At 34.0% G+C, this 17,199-nt stretch overlaps 2 protein-coding genes across 2 annotated transcripts; both read right to left on the reverse strand.

The window, feature by feature from the left end:
- Window positions 1-4,577: 4,577 nt before the first annotated feature.
- Window positions 4,578-7,763, reverse strand: LOC143583199 (cysteine-rich receptor-like protein kinase 43). Its single transcript, XM_077065573.1, has 6 exons — window positions 7,682-7,763; window positions 6,608-6,738; window positions 5,967-6,174; window positions 5,649-5,883; window positions 5,336-5,486; window positions 4,578-5,013 (listed from the first exon to the last, which is right to left on the reverse strand). The coding sequence occupies exons 1-6, from the start codon at window positions 7,740-7,742 to the stop codon at window positions 4,651-4,653; spliced, it is 1,149 nt and encodes a 382-aa protein (XP_076921688.1). The 5' UTR covers window positions 7,743-7,763; the 3' UTR covers window positions 4,578-4,650.
- A 4,560-nt stretch (window positions 7,764-12,323) lies between these two features.
- Window positions 12,324-15,056, reverse strand: LOC143583186 (myosin-binding protein 2-like). The gene is made up of 4 exons (XM_077065565.1): window positions 14,170-15,056; window positions 13,927-14,079; window positions 12,593-13,842; window positions 12,324-12,417 (listed from the first exon to the last, which is right to left on the reverse strand). Exons 1-3 carry the CDS (start codon window positions 15,032-15,034, stop codon window positions 12,614-12,616), a joined length of 2,247 nt encoding a protein of 748 aa, XP_076921680.1. The 5' UTR covers window positions 15,035-15,056; the 3' UTR covers window positions 12,324-12,417; window positions 12,593-12,613.
- Window positions 15,057-17,199: the final 2,143 nt, after the last annotated feature.

A 17,199-nucleotide genomic window follows, 5' to 3' on the forward strand; every position in this document is an offset into this window, starting at 1 on the left:
TCTCATTGATTATATCACTTAAATTCTAACTTATCCTTAAGTTATGAACAAACGCTAGCACAACTTATCTAAATTTCACTTTTTCCTCAATAACTCATATGAAATTTACACAGCTTATCAATCCTCTCATGAAATCTCAACTTATTTAATCATAGAATGTTTTCTTAAGACACCATCGTTGTAATCAAAAAATTACTCATCAGTGTTTCTTTAACCGTCGTATGACCACTCGTATAGTTAAGGAGATAGCTCCTGTGATCTCTAGAAAATAAACTCAATTTCAAAAGGTTAATGCAAATTCAATCTTGTCCATTAACTTCCTTGCTGATAATTTCAATTCATAAACTCCTACTCATCCTAACAACAACAACAAGCTCATGTTTACCAAACTTGCTCTAATTAGACTTTGTTTTTGCAACCCGTTCAAGTTCAACCTAGTAAAGCAATCTCAAATCAATTAACCTCAATTATTCAAGTTTTTAAAAATTCAATTAATTAAGGTGTTTTAAATCAGTTGAATCAAATCATTCGTAATTAAGTTTCTCAAAGAAGACTTTTATTGTTTTCGTCTTTATTTTTATCTAAACATATTTTGTCTTTTCAATCATACACCATAGCAATTCTTTGTTTGATTTTGGTTTTGGAACAATTACAATTTGAATAACCTATCAATTTTAAGTGTTTTATCTCATACAATAAAATTTATCTTACTTTTCCAAATGCAATCATTTATGATACCGTACTTCTCACATAATATGTTTATTCTCGTTCATCCTAACCCATCTTAATATCAACTATAAGGAATCATTTCATTTTCAACTTTCAAGATTTATGTACTATTATCAAAAGATGTTTTAAAAACTTTAATATTTTATTAAAAATAATTCAAGAGTTCAATTCATTTGTAGCCAACCAATTTTTACCCAATCCATTTTGTGCCCCCGTAGCAAACATTTTTGGATCTGTCACTGACACTCACCATCAACATGTGTACATGCAGTCAACAATAACATAGTATTTTTCTTTTGTTTTTTTTTTTGAACAGCTAATTTTATTGAATGAAAGTGAACAAAGCTAGCAAGAAGCTAGACAAGATACAAACAACACACCCACAACGTTTCCACCATTACATTACATTTCTTAAAAAGAAAACAAACACCATTTCTCCCAATCTAACTCCGTCATTTTCCCCCTATTTTTTACCCAAAGAAAACTATGCCTTTTGATGTCTTCTTTGAGTTGATTAATCGATACCTTTCTTCCTTCAAAGATTGCCAAATTTCTATTCTTCCAAATACACTAACTGGCCGTGAGTACTATTGATTGAATGGCTTTTCGCTTAGTTTCTTGAACCCCATTGTAAGATGTATCGTTAGAAGATCCCGAAATTCAAAAGCGAAAACCGGTGGGATCCCACACCAAGAGCTTACAAATTGCCATATTATCGTTGCAACATAGCAAGATAAGAATATATGATCAACCGACTCCCTTTCATCCTCACAAAGCGGGCACCACTTTATTTCATCTATGGCATTTCTTTGGAAAAGGGCATCCGATGTGGCGAGTCTACCCATTTCCGCTTTCCACTCGAAGAGGTTAACTTTCAAAGGGACCCAAGTATTCCAATCCATAACATAAATTGGATGTGAATGTGACTTCTTTGCACATTGCTCTCGGCAAGATTTAGTCGTGAAACGTCCATCCCCTTCGAGGCCCCATTTCCATTTATCAGTTCTATCCTCCAGAACTCGACCCGGTAGCACCTCCAAACAGTCCCAAAGTTCTTGTAATTCGATCAGGGTAAACGGGTCAGCCGACCATGTCCAGTTCCAACCATACATCGATGACCCAGCCACTGTTTTGTCCCTTACCGAACACCGTTTACGTCTTTCTAACCTGAATAAAGAAGGAAATTGGCAACATAAGGGTTTATCGCCAACCCATGTGTCGAGCCAAAATAATGTGTTTTTTCCGTCGCCTACATCTCCTTTGATTATTCTTTTAGTTGCACATTTTTTTCTAATAAAGTCTCATCAATCTTGGAGACATTGTTCCATACACCTGTTAAGATACTTTTGGAAGGAATCGGTTTAATGCCCTGCACATTGAAATGAATCCCTGTAACAACTCTTCGCCAAAGCCATTCTGGTTCAGTTTTAAAGCGCCACCACCATTTGGCTAATAGGCTTAAATTGATCTCTCAACGAACCAAGCCCGAGACCACCGAGTTTTTTTACCCGCGATTGCCCGGTCCCATTTCACCCAATGAATTTTCCTTTTTCCACTGTACTACCCCATAAAAAGTCACGACGAATTCTTTCTAATCTTTCAATAACTTCAATCGGTGCCTTGTAGAGTGAAAATAAGTATATAGGTAGCGCGTCAAGCACCGATTTTATCAATATGATACGACCACCCATTGATAACCTCGAAGCCTTCCACATTGATAGTCGTTTTTCAAAGATCTCTACCACCGGATTCCAACTACTTATTAAATTCATATTTTCACCGACCCGGAGACCAAGGTAAGAACATGGGAAATTACCATTTTACAATGCAGTTGGTTCTCCATATTCTCAACTTCTCCCACTGATACATTAATACCAAAGAGGTCACTTTTCTTTAGATTGATTCGTAGCCCGGAGATAAGATAAAAACATTGAAGTAACCGTGCTACGTTCAACAAATTAGTTTCTAACCATCTTCCCAATAAAGAAGAATCATCGGCAAATAATAAGTGTGAAAGTCTCGGGCCACCATTAGGGATATCGATCGGTTGCAAGAGATTACCTGCCACCGCTCGGTTGAAGATATAAGAGAACTATTCCTTAGATAAAATAAATAGGAAAGGCGATAGAGGATCCCCTTGCCGAATGCCCCTGTGACATTGAAATTCCCATGTAGGGGATCCATTAACGAGAACCGAGGCACGTGCCGATCGTAGAATTCCGTTGACCCAAAGTCTCCATCTATCTGGGAAATTCATAATTTCAAGAACCGAGTCGATGAAAGACCAACAAATCGAATCAAAGGCCTTATTCAGATCTATTTTAAAAAAGAAAGCCGGGTGATTTGATTTTTTTAACCACGATAGTAACTCATTTAGGATAAGTGGACCATCTAAGATGCTTCTCCCAGCCACATACGCCATTTGGGGGTCCGAAATTATCGATCCAATAATCCCCTTTAATCGATTTGCAAGTACTTTGGAAATTACCTTGCTAATGCACCCGATGAGGCTAATGGGACGAAATTCCGAAAAGGATTGTGGATCATTGTTTTTTGGGATGAGGTGAATGAATGATGAGCCACACCCTTTGCTGATCTGCCCAGTTTCATAAAACCCCATAAAAACTTGGTAGAAGTTATTGCCTAAAAGGTCCCAAAAATTTTTTATGAAGGCAAAATTAAACCCATCTGGACCCGGTGCACGATCACCGCCACAATCCCAAACAGCCATCTTTATCTCTTCCATTGAAAATTGCCGAATATAATGTACTTAATTTATCAAAGTGAATTACGTAAAAGCAAATACCATTTAATTTCAATATAATGTACTTAATTTCTGAAGAACTTTTAAAATACTTTCTCATCTGCGGAATTTGTCTTTTATATTGCTACAAGTAGGGTTGTGCATGAAGCTGAAAAAACCAAACTGTTATAACGGAACCAAAAAAACAGACTGGTTGGTTTTATGTTTTTTGTAAAACCGAACATTCGGTTTCGTCTAGTTTTTGTTGTTACCCATATATACAAGCAACTTACGATGAGAAGTAAATTGCTTTGTTTCATGTGATGATTATTGTTACTCATACAAGCAATTTACGGCTGTAGATTAATAAAAAGATTCTAAAAGCCATATAGTTTTAAATAAAAAAATTTTACAGACATATTATTTTAACATTTGCTATATATTATTTAACAATTTCTGGTATGCACACAAAATCACTGCTTCTTTTAAATTAGCTTAAATCTCATGTACCTTGGGCTTCATTGTTTGTAACTTATTTCTTATCTTTCACGACGCCCAAACATCAACCATAACACTTGGTCTTATAACTTACATTACAAAGTATGCAATTAAAAATAAACTTAACGAAATAAAAATGAACATCAAGAGAAGAAACATACCACAAATTCCAACAATCTTTACATACTCTTTTCAAGTGTAAGTTCGAGTTTGTTGGTCATGTTAGTACAACGAACTTCCTTTTTGTAGTATCCTGGAAACGGTTCGTGTCCAGTAAAGAACGTTTTAAGTGTGCCGTGTCAAACACACGAGTAACGTTTTGATACGTTCAAAATTAGCAGGTGAAGATACAACAACAAACATACCCAAAAAAATTAATTCCACCAATAGCAAAGCTATTAGCAGGTGAAGGTATCGTTGCTAGTACTGGTTTAAAGCCCCGTGCCGTTATTAAACATGTATGTCATACTTTATTATAATCTGTTTTATACTAATATACTGATTCATAAGATAAAGGGTGTATGAGTCAAATGAATTAATTCACTTTTGTACAAAAAAATAAAAATGCAACAATCAACTAATCTATGACATAACTCTTTAGTCTTTATCCCTCAACTGCCATAAGGATATGATACTAAACATGCAAAACTTGAACTTGGTGTGGATGGTTAGCACACGTTCTAGTGGTACCGCCTGGCACTGACAGACGTAGTTGCAGTGGTGGTGGTGGTGGTGGTTGATTTTGAAGAGCGAGAATTTGTCCGGCTGGAATATTTCCTTGTTGAAGATAACGGACTAGACGGTCTACCTGGTCTTCGGTTTTTTATACTCTGGTACCCTGGTGTGGTTGGTTCGTCTAGTGAGCCCACGTTCTTTGATAGCATCACTGCCACCTTGCGCATTGTGGGTCGTAGCTTTGGGTCAGATTGCGTGCATAGTAATCCGATTTGTATACAAGCCGCCACCTGGTCAGGGTCCGCCGTTGTGGCTAGTGTTGGATCCATAATTTCTACACTTTTACCTTTTTCATATAGCTTATACACCTACAAAAATATTGATGTTTGAGCTACAAATCAAGACTGTATTGTAGTTGACTTTGAAAGTCAAACATACTCCACTTTGACTTGCAGTTTGACACAACTATGAGAACTTGTGAACCAAAATTGTAATACTACAATAGGTTTTTTAGTAGATAATAATAATAATAATAATAATAATAATAATAATAATAATAATAATAATAGTAGCAAATTGACTTGGTGGTAGCTTTGTTAAAGAAACTATGTATGATTCTGATTGATAATTGTTACATTTGACTTCAAAAGTCAAAGTACACGTAAACGATAAAACAGACCAAATTCTTACCCAATCAAGTAGATTTTGACACTCCGGATCAAGATTAAATGTAGAGTTCTTGTGACCACTAATGAGTTCTAGGACCACTACACCATAACTATATACGTCTGCCTTCACTGATAAATTACCATGCAATGCATACTCTGGTGCCATATATCCGCTATATTTACGGATAAAAAAGGAAAAGTTAATAAATAAATCTTGAATGTAAAAATTCAAATGATATTCTGATAAAATTGTGACAATCTTTAAGTCATCAACTTTAATGAGTTTTCAAATTAAAAAAAAAAAAAAAAACTAAATTTGAGTTGGGAGTACATACTCGGTGCCGGCTACACGCGTGCTGACATGAGTTTTATCTTCGGGGTAGAGTCGGGCCATGCCAAAATCAGCAATCTTGGGTCTCCATTTATTATCTAACAAAATATTGCTCGCTTTTATATCTCTATGAATTATACGATCACGCGAGTCCTCGTGAAGATAAACCAGGCCTTGCGCTACACCAACGATAATGGAATATCTTCGTTTCCAGTCGAGTACATCCCTCTTCGCCGATTCTAAGACAATAAAGATACAAAAAAAATTAAAATATTTTTTTAAAAAGATTTAGAGAAACGAAACGACGGAGAAGAGACCGTACTGAAAAGAAGCTTATCGAGGCTCTCGTTAACGACATATTCATACACCAAAAGCTTCTCTGGGTACGCGCAATACCCTAACAAACTAACAACATTACGATGTTGTATGCAAGCTAATAATTTGGCTTCATTTGTAAATTCTCTTTTCCCTTGTTTTGAAGTCTCTGAAAGCTTCTTCACAGCAATCTCTCTTCCATCCTGCAATTTCCCCTGCATATACAAATAATATATTCATAATAATAATAATCAACATTTGATTATTAATCATCATGAAAAGTACTATTTCTCTTCATTTGAAAATCAGTTTAGAAAATAATAATAATAATAACAATTTGTACCTAATAAATAAATTACTGCTCACCGCCACATGTTACAATTATGTGAGCCTAATCTACTTTTTTTTCCGCTTCTCTTATTTCACCTTTCAGTCATTCGCAACATATAAAGAAAATTTATTTATATTTGAAACAAAATTCATCTCACAATCTATCTTTTAATCATATCTTATCTTAAAATAACGTTTTATCGTTCTTAAATCATCATTTCTAAGTACTTAAAGTTTCTTTTATTTAATCGTGTATTCCACTTGTTCTAACCGAGTAATAATAATAATAAAAGACAGACGAAGCCCTTCGAATCAAACCTTGTAAACAGGGCCAAAACCTCCTTGTCCAAGCTTATTTTCCAAATTATTTGTAGCAGACATTAAAGTTTGAAATGTGAAAATCTTCTGTTCTTGAGGTACAGCAACTTTTTTCAAATCTTCTGGTGTACCTTTTCATCAAAAATTGTCAAATAATCAACAATTTAGCATATCAAAAAACTATATATTAAAAACCCTGTTACAGAAACAAGTAAAATTAAGCATTGAATGCAATCTTTAACTAGAGATGTACAAAAAAAACCGGTTTACCTTGCCCACTTCACAAAAAAATAAGTTTGAACCCGAACCAATCTAACCCACCAGTACATATATCAATTTGTAGTCGCATTCACTGTAACTGGTTTTCGACGTCCCAATCCGATTTGAAAAACATACAAAAAAACGCTTTTTTTTGCGCCAAACCGGTTTATAACCTGAACCAATCCGATTTGCTAGGTTCGAACATTTTTCCTCCTAAACTGGTTTTCAGCGTCCCAACCCAATTTGAAAAACATCAAACACACACACACACTATTTTTGCGCCAAACCGGTTTATAACCTGAACCAATCCGATTTGCTAGATTTAAACATTTTTCCTCCTAAACTGGTTTTCAGCATCCCAACCCAATTTGAAAAACATAAAAAAAAAACACACACACACACACACTATTTTTGCGCCAAACCGGAATCCAATTTGCTAGATTCAAACATTTTTCCTCCTAAACTGGTTTTCGACGTCCCAACCTGATTTGAAAAACATGCAAAAAAAAGAAACTTTTTTTTGCGCCAAACCGGTTTATAACCTGAACCAATCCAATTTGCCAGGTTCAAACATTTTTCCTCCTAAACTGGTTTTCGACGTCCCAACCCAATTTGAAAAACATGCAAAAAAAAACATTTTTTTTGCGCAAACCAGTTTGTAACCTGAACCAATCCGATTTGCTAGGTTCAAACATTTTTCCTCCTAAACTGGTTTATAACCGAACCGGCTTTTTTACAAACCGACTTTTATCACCTCTTGACCAACGCGGTTCAGTTTATAACCCAAACTTAACTTGGTATCAAGATTGTTACCTGTACAACTAGAGTCACAAGATTTGATGATTGTGCAGCAAAAGTACTTGAATTTGATCATGCTGGTTACAAGCTACAAAAAAAACCCATGAATTTTAATGTACAAAAAGAAAGAAAAAACTTGACAAAAATGTGTGAAATATGTTGTATATAATGCAACATTTGCATTGTGTCTTTTCTATTTGTTGTCTTGTTAACTTTGCTGTTTAAAATATATTTTTCTACAAATTAAAACAAACACAAAGATCACTGAATATGTCATCTTGTATTAAATTATATGTCATGTTATTGTTGACCTTTTCTTCCTTATGTTGGTTTCCAAACAAGACTTTGTTTCACATTGCATCACATTAATATTCTGGTTTAGATTTTATATAATTATTATTTATCAATATAGTACATTATTTTAAGATATTAGTAGGAATAGAAAAGGTCAATATATATTTTTTTATTGTTTTATTCTTGATCATAACCAGTGGCGGACCTAGGTGTATAGGTTATGGGTCAGCCGCACATAAAAAAAAATTATTTTCCTTTAGTGTATACGTGATTTAATCTCGAGTGACCCCAAAAAATTTTGGACACCGACCCATGAATGAAGAGAGGGTAGTTTAGATTAAAAGAGAAGAATGGTTGTGAATATCGGAATTTTTTTCTGATCGCTGGAGGCTGGAGCTACGACGGTTTGAGCAAACATGTCACTATTTTCACGAACCTTATCATCAAAAGCTCAGTTGTGCGGGGTGAAACTTGAAAATACACAAGGCTCATTGAAGCCTGGCTAGCTTAAACGAGCTTCTCATACAAGGCCTAAGCTTGGGCTCAATACTAAACGACCTTTATTTGAGGCTTGGGTTTGGCTAGAGATCGAAAAATCCCGGCTCGTTTTAAGTTTTTTATCGATCTGAGTTCGAGCAGCTCGCGAGCAGCTCGGCTCGTTTGCAGTTGATGGAGAGTATGGAGGTTTTCGGAGAATGATAATAAAAGGAAAAACATAGAAAAAAAAGAAATTTTACGTTGACATATTTATATTATATTATTAATATTTTAAAAGGTAAAAAAGATGTTTTATGTTAAAACTGTTCAAAAAAAAGATCAAGTGAACGTTAAAATAATCAGCCGAAGTCATCATGTTAACATCTGCAGTCCAGATACTTTTTATTATATTAACTAAAAAAAGGATATTAAAAAAAATCAAAACTAAGCATATTTTATTTTATAAAAAAGCCATGTACGTAACTTTTAATTAAACAAAATTGAAAATTCTATGTTAGCTTAACTAATGAATATAGTCAGGGTCGTCTTGTGGGTAAGCTAAATGAGACAATGGCTTTAGGTCTCCATATTTATAGGACATTCATCTTAAATAAGAGTTATGTATTATAAGATTTTAAAAGTAGAGTTCTTTTAGAATTAGTAACTCAATGATGAGCCACAAGCTAAGAATGATTGCTTCGTATCCATTATCACGGTATATAATCCATATTCTATAACTCTTCTATACTCTCTAGCGCTATACGCATAAAGAAAGAAAATAAAAGGCCTCAACATTTTAGTTAGTTTTAGGCCTCCGAGGACGTTGAGACGGGCCTGAATATAGTACGTCACATCTCCAAATTTACATGTATAGAATAGGTGTCAAGTTTTAAAAGTGTTTTAATTAAGTCACTCAACTTTAAAAAGTGTTTCAATTATGTCACTCAACTTTCATATTTTATTAAATTAAAGGTTTTAACATGTTTTTTAACGTTTTTATTTTTTGTTTCACATATGAAATCTTTTTATCTTTTTTTTTTATGTTGACGTTGAGTGGCGACGTGGATCCTATTTTTTGTTTTTGAATTTTAATATAATTAACGTTTTTTTTGTTTTTTTTAAATATAACTACATATATTGCAAATCCCGACCCCCACATCTTATCCTTCATTTCTTTCTTAACAAACAAATAAATTTGTGAGGCTCGATTTGAAGATTTAGTGACTCGATTTGAGAAAAATACGCATGAGTGACCTAATTGGGACGCCTTTTAAAATAGGTTACTATTCTATAAGATATTTCCTATTTATTTTATAACACTGACCTTATATTGTTCCAAGTTTGTAGCCCAGTAACAAAGACAAAGTCTATTGACTTCCTCTACATGACCGCTATGATTCTATGAATCTTTTAGTATTGGGTTGACAGTTCTGTAATAAAATTTTTCATTACCGTAACTAACAAGATCTCAACAAGATTCATCTTTGAAATAAGAAAAAAAAAAGTTAAAATAACCTTAAATAAAAATAATATAGCAAAAAAACCTCTACGTGCCACGTTGTGGGCGTTTTTCACGACCACCATGGATGCTCTCACGTATACATGCACAAATCGGTTATCTGAGCTCGAGTAGCTCGCGAGCAGCTCGACTCGTTTGCCGTTGATGGAGAGTATGAAGGTTTTTGGAGAATGTTAAGAAAAGGAAAAACATAGAAAAAAAAGTGTTACGTTGCCGACTCCGAAAAGACGAAATATTTTTTGGGCCAAAGGCGAAAATTTTTTGGGCCTTAAGTAAAAGAAACATTTTTTTGGGGGTTTAAACAATTTAATTTTAAGTGGGCTTACTTACTACTTAATTATGATTTGAGTCGTGTAAAACACTTGTGTATAAAATAACATAAAAATGTCTTAACTAAAACTAGAACCCACAACCTCTTTGTTAGATGACATACCTCTTTACCACTAGACCAAGCTAGTGGTTATGAAATTATATTGAAACATTGATTATACATAAATTTTTTTTGATAAAATACATAAAAAAAATTCTAAAATTATTTTTTCGGGCCTGTGGCCATCGACTACCCGGCCACACCCCTAGGCCGGCCCTGCGTTGACATATTTATATTATATTATTATTATTAATATTAATTGAAAAGGTGAAAAATATGTGTTATGTTAAAACTATTCAAAAAAAATCAAGAGAACGTTAAAATAATCAGCCGAAGTCATCATGTTAACGTCTGCAATCCAGATACTTTTTATTATATTAACTAAAAAAAGGATATTAAAAAAATCAAAACTAAGCATATTTTATTTTATAAAACAGCCATGTACGTAACTTTTAATTAAACAAAATTGAAAATTCTATGTTAGCTTAACTAATGAATATAGTACGTCCCATCTCCAAATTGACATAATTACAAAATTAGTTTTTTTAAAATAAACTAGGACAATATCAACTATAATCGTAAATAAACTAACAATGATATTATTTTATAACATTGACTTTATATTGTTTTCAGTTTGTAACTCAGTAGTAAAGACAAAGTCTCTATTGGCTTACATTCTCTGCATGGCCGCTATGATCCTATGAATCCTTTTGTTATCGGGTTGACAGTTATGTTATAAAAACTTTTCATACCGTCTTGAAACTAACAAGATCTTAACAAGATTCATCTTTAAAATAAGAAATAAAAAGGTTAAAAGTAACCTTAAATAAAAAATAATATAGCAAAAAAGCCTCTACGTGCCTTCCTACATGACGGTTACGTTGTGGGCGTTTTTCACGACCACCATGGATGCTCTCACGTATACATGCACAAATCGGTTATTTGAAAACCAGTTAATTTAATAACAGGTTATTGGTCAACGATCAATTAATCGATTAGACCAGTTAATCGGGTCAGGTACTACCCGGTTTTCAAGCACAAAAACCCTAACCGATATAACTTGTTTTGAGTATAACTGAACAGGTTCACTGGTAAATAACATGTGCTAAGAAAATAATTTAAAAACCTAAAATTGGTTTCTAGTTAATCGGTTGAGGGTCAAATGAAAAACCGGTTAGTAACTGTCCATTTTTTATGGGTAGAAACCGGTTAAAGAATCAGTTAGAAACTGGTTAGTGACCGATTGACCCGGTTGTAATGTCCACTTGAGCTCAAGATTTGGACATTTTTCTTCTTTGAATTTGGACTAACTCATAGGAGCCCTTTAAGTACAACCATTACCTACATGAGAGTGGCCCAAAAGAGAAGCTATTCATTCCCACCAAATCCAAAGCGACAACTTATTTTTTATTACTTACATGCTCTTTATTAAATCAACTAATTTTTTTTTCCTAGAACTAGCAATTTATACCATATGCATGTGTGCATGGCAAATAACTATAATAAATGATAACACAAAACACCATTTTACATACTAACAATTGTCAATTTACACTTTAATTGGTCAAGAATAGGCCCATCTCCTTGGCTTAACACACTACATATTTATGAAATAAAAAAAGTAACAAAGAAAAATATAATAATAAAAAAAGAAAAAGAAAACATAAAAAGAGATCCTACACCTAACTCCCTACAAACAAACATACACATGCATTCACCATCCACCTTTTCCCCTCAAAAAGGTGGGGTAAATTTGCACCTAACTCTCAAGAAAATTTGGTCTAAAAATAATGATTCTCTAACATGTACATGAAGTATTAATTGGTGTATATTATTCTTAAATTAACTGCTAGCTTTTAGGTTGTTTGGAAAACAAGATAATGACAAGGACTGGACAAAACCAAGCCAAGAAAAGAACAAAAGTTTGGTAGCTTAGCCTTCTAAATGTGATCACTTCATTCAATTGATGGATGGATGGATGGATGGATGGATGGATGCCCTCACTTCATTTAAGCCAAGTCTCCATTTTTCACACTTCATTAAATCGATAGATGCTCAATCAATTAATTTAAATCAAGTCCCCATTTTCACCTATAGAATGAAGAAACAAATTAAATGAATGATAAATTACAATATTACTTGGGAATTTATAATTATTAGTGATATAAAAATGGATTCACTCAATACTCTTGGTGGTATCGAGTCAATCCATATTTATTGAATGGAATTCTGAATAAGAGAAAAAAATGATTGTTTATGGTTATACCGTAGAGGGTCTTGTAGACGATCATACTAGAGTTCCATCAGTGAAACTTTGTGCTCGAAGATCTACGTTTTTAAGATCGCGTAGATGTTGCAAAATTTCTTGAAGAAGTTTCATTCCTTTATCGCCTTTCTTTAATGATCCAACGCAGTGTTTTAAAAACTCTCTATCCGCTTCTATAGCTTGTAACATTACATAAAGTTGATCAACTTCCTCTTCAATGTCGATCCTCCTCTTTTGCAACTCAAACATTGTGACCGCGGTGTTTTCCACCTTGTTGGAATGGAATCCGTTTCCATTCCCGTTTGGCATGATCACACCGTCATCACTCTCGGTTTCAAGTCTCCCGAATTGAGGAGAAGGTCTATTTCTCATTGAACCACTGACTCTTCGATCTTGATAATCTATCTCGAGAGGTTCGTGTGGAAACCCGTTTGCCATACCGTTGACTTCTTGACCATCATGCCCGTAATCCCTGTTTAGATGTTTTCCATTCTCTTCAAAGTAATCCTCTATTTCCTTTAACTCGCCAAAATGTCGATCTTCTTCGTCACTCAAAGTGAAGAGCTTTTCCTCTAAAACCTTAAGTTGGGCAAGAATCGACAATCTTTCATCCTCAAAGTCTACAAACGACGAGTCTGGATCCAAGAAGGTGTCAACAGGCGGACTTTGATTCCCATTCCCGCTTTCTTGATTCCCATAATTGATTCCCTCTTCTTTTGAATCATGATTCACATCAACCGACATTCCATCCCCATCATCGGAATGGCTACATGAACCCGAACACGTCACACTTTTCACACTACTCGTTGAAAACTGCATCCTCTCCTTTGCCTCATATTCCAACACCTTCTTTCGATACAATTCCAATTCCTTATCTTTCTTCACCATAAGTTCATTAAGTAGTTGCAAAGCTTCTTGATCATATTCGGATTGTTCCTCCATCATTCGTTGATAATGCAACGCCTCCATCTGCATTGCGGCTTTCTCTTCTTGAAGACGGTTTATCATAGCCATTGTCTCGCTAGCAGCAACCGCAGAAGCACTTCTCTCTTCTTCTAACTCGGTATACAATGCCTGCAATACCTTCCTCTCGGCTCTCAATGCCAATTTTAGCTTCTCGGTTGTGTTACTCGAATCCCCACCGTCCATTTCACCTTCATCTAAAGATTCATCCGCCATTGATTCCTTTCTTTCAATCTCATTCAAGTTCAAATCCTCTGTTTTTTCATCTTCTCGAGCTTCTCCGAACCCTATAACAACATATTCACAATTTCTTGAATTGAAATCTATTAAGAAAAACAAGATTGCATTAAATTGAATGATTAATTGATTACCATTTTCAAGAGTAAACTCCAAATCATGAGAACTCGTCAAAGGTTCTTCGTGTGATGACGAATACAAATCGAAATTATCTTGAGCTTTCTTCTCATCAATTGAATCCAATACCGGAATCTCTGTACCAATTGAACCCTCTGCTCCTTCATCCTCTGCATAATCACATTCCATTTAACATCATTTAACATAATTAATATTAAAATTACTGAAAATCAACAAAATCAAAGCTTTAATATTAATACCTGAATTACCCTCCTCTGTTTCTTGAACTATTTGGCTCGGTTCCAAAACAGAACTGCTTGAATTCACATGAAACACGAGCGAATTTTCGGTTTCTTCAAATTCCATTGAATCCAACTCTGCGAATTTGGATGAATCCCCTGTTTTCTCAGTCACACAAACAAATTCTTCAGTGATTATTTCGGGTTCGGTTTTCAATTCCGACACAATTTGAGCTTCTTGAAAATCCCCAAATTCTTGATCTTCATCAATTGGATCAATTGATTCAATAGAGACCAACTGATTCCCACTGTAATCTAAAAAGAATTCAAGATCTTGAGTCAATTTCTCACAATTTAAATCTTCTTTCTTTAATAATTCAACCTCTGTTTCCCCTGTTTCCTCTGTTTCTTTCCCCTGTTTTTGAACTTCATCCGATCCGATTAGATCGATAACCGAATCACAATTAGTTAACCGATTAATCACAAAATCAACCCCACAGCAAGAACACTTCAACCCCACTTCATCTTCACCATCAAATTCAACCGAACACACGAATTTATTCGACGAGCAATCCGGACACATACCATGTGATTCTGCTAACCTTTTATGCTTTAAACACAACCCAAGTTGTGAAATTTCTTTAGAGTGAACCTCACATAAAAGATCTCTATGTGAATTCTTGTTTTCGGGTTCGAAAAGACGAGTGCACCATATGCAGGGTGGTTTTAAACCAAAGAATTTAGTGAATTTGATGATGAAGTGTTGGAAGATTGAGTTGAGAAAAAGTAGGAGTATTAGTGTCCATTCAAGAAGTGCATAGATAAGAACAAGTGTGATCTTGTTTGTGTTGTTATGTACCATTGTTGCAAATTTGTTTGGCGCCATTGTTGCATTTACACAAAGAGATCAGAGAGAAAGAAAAGAATGTTTTTGGTTGAGGTTTTAAGCAAGTTATTATGAAATGGGAAAGAGTGTAAACTATTAGACTATTCTTAATGTTTTTTTTTATTTATTAGTTAGGTGCTTAGGTTAACAAATCAAAAAGAAACTGCTAGATTGTTCTTTATTTTTTAAATCAGTAATTGGTTTTAAAGCATGAGATTCATCATCATCATCGTACTCAGTATATCCCACCAATAGCAAAGCTATGATAGGGTCTGAGGAGGGTAAGATGTAGGCAGCCTTACCTCTACCCCATTGGGATAGAGAGGCTGCTTCCGGTGAGACCCCCGGCTCGATAGTAGTTTTGCATCAAGCCTTGGACATAAGGCACATAGCACTCAATCATCGGGACACCGGCTGATCGGTGCATGTACCCTTATCTTTCAGCTATCAACGCCACTACATGATGCATGATTAACCGTCCGTCACTTTTAACATTATTTTCACGAGATTAGTAAAATAACGTCAAAATTAGTGCAATTTCACTTTTGCCCACCCGAGGGTTCACACATATATACATCATATGAGATTCCTTAAGCAAATTTAATTTGGGTGATGTCGTTATTACTCTGCTGACTAATGAAATTAGATAAATTATAATTTGTGTTGGACATGTGGCTTAAAAGATTATGCTAACGAAAAGCTATATAAGAACACAATATCTTTGTTTGAGGAAGTTCGGTGCTTACTATTTCAATATAAATGTTAAGAAAAAGAAACGATTGTATTGAGTATAATATCACTACTCCTAGTAGTAGGTATTTGTAGGGTATGTAGAGGAATAGAGGATGTGATGGAATTAAACCTTAGGTGCTTGGGGCGATCTCGGTTTGGGGCGCTGGCTTCATCGGGTTGCTTGGCAACACCACCACAACTACCTCGGTTTTGAAATTCGGCTAGTGAAATCAGTTTGGTGAAACCGAATTGAAGTGAAGGGTGATGGATGATCTGCTTGCTCGGCTTACGCCTCTAGTACATTCAGGTAGTTTTGAAAGTGATGACGAATTATTAGGTGGCATGCGGTTTATAACCGAACACCCTTGCTCTATACGAGAGGATAGAGAGATTGATTATTAAAGAAAATTTGTTTTAAATTAAGCACTAATGAGAATATATTTATTTGGTTTTTTGTTATATTTTCATGGACAATTTACATATTGGTGGACTAAATCAATTTACATTATGTATTTCACTTTTCTATTCTACATATTTTCTAATAAATACAAAACTAGTTTTGTGGACACATTTGTTCTCAAGGGAATTAATTTGCATATCTAATAAAAGACAAATGGGCATTTGTTACTAAATTAAATAATATCAACTATAATTATTTTGTAATTGTTAATTAATTTAATAATTTAATAATTTAAATTCTTTTAAATTAGCTATTCTAAAATTAAAAAATAAACAAATATTGTTTTCTAAGGATGAAATTGGCAACTAATAACAATTTTGCTAAAAGAAATGGGTTGTTGCGAATCTTTTCCAAGTTCTATAATTTGCCGACCAACTTATTGTCATATTTGTTGTGTGTTCAAAATTATTTTAGATTTTTATTTTATTTGTTCATTTGTGACCAATAATCTTTTTATTTCACAAGTGCCCAGAGTGAATTATATATATATATGGGATGGTTCAAGAGAGAAATGATATTATTGCAAGAAGTATGAGAAATTGATCTTAGCCATTGATTATGTTTGATCTATAGCTTACATTCAAAATGGCAATATTGTAATATTTATATTCCTTTTTTTAATGTATTTAATGTTAAAAGGGTATATTGGGATTTTATATTTTAGAAGTTTAAACTAAAACGTGCATGTATTAATCACACTCCAAATATATGACCTATATTATCACATTCCATATTTGTGGCTTATTTTATTAGGGACTTAATTTATAGTGTTAATTAAATCAATTTTTGTATCTGTTACAAATTATTACGTAAGACACATTTCTTTAGATTTTATTTGTTATTAATTATTATCTTCTCTTAAATTTACGACAAATTTTGAGATTTTTATATGAATAACTTTTATTATATAACTTAGTGGAAGTATATGATACTTTCGTGTAGGTTTTGAATTATAAAGAATTGGAATGGATAT

Source organism: Bidens hawaiensis, unplaced genomic scaffold (assembly GCF_021521415.1).
Source record: "Bidens hawaiensis isolate Kalapana, Puna unplaced genomic scaffold, B.hawaiensis_p1.1 tig00032165_1, whole genome shotgun sequence".
In the NCBI taxonomy this organism is placed as follows: Eukaryota; Viridiplantae; Streptophyta; class Magnoliopsida; order Asterales; family Asteraceae; genus Bidens; species Bidens hawaiensis.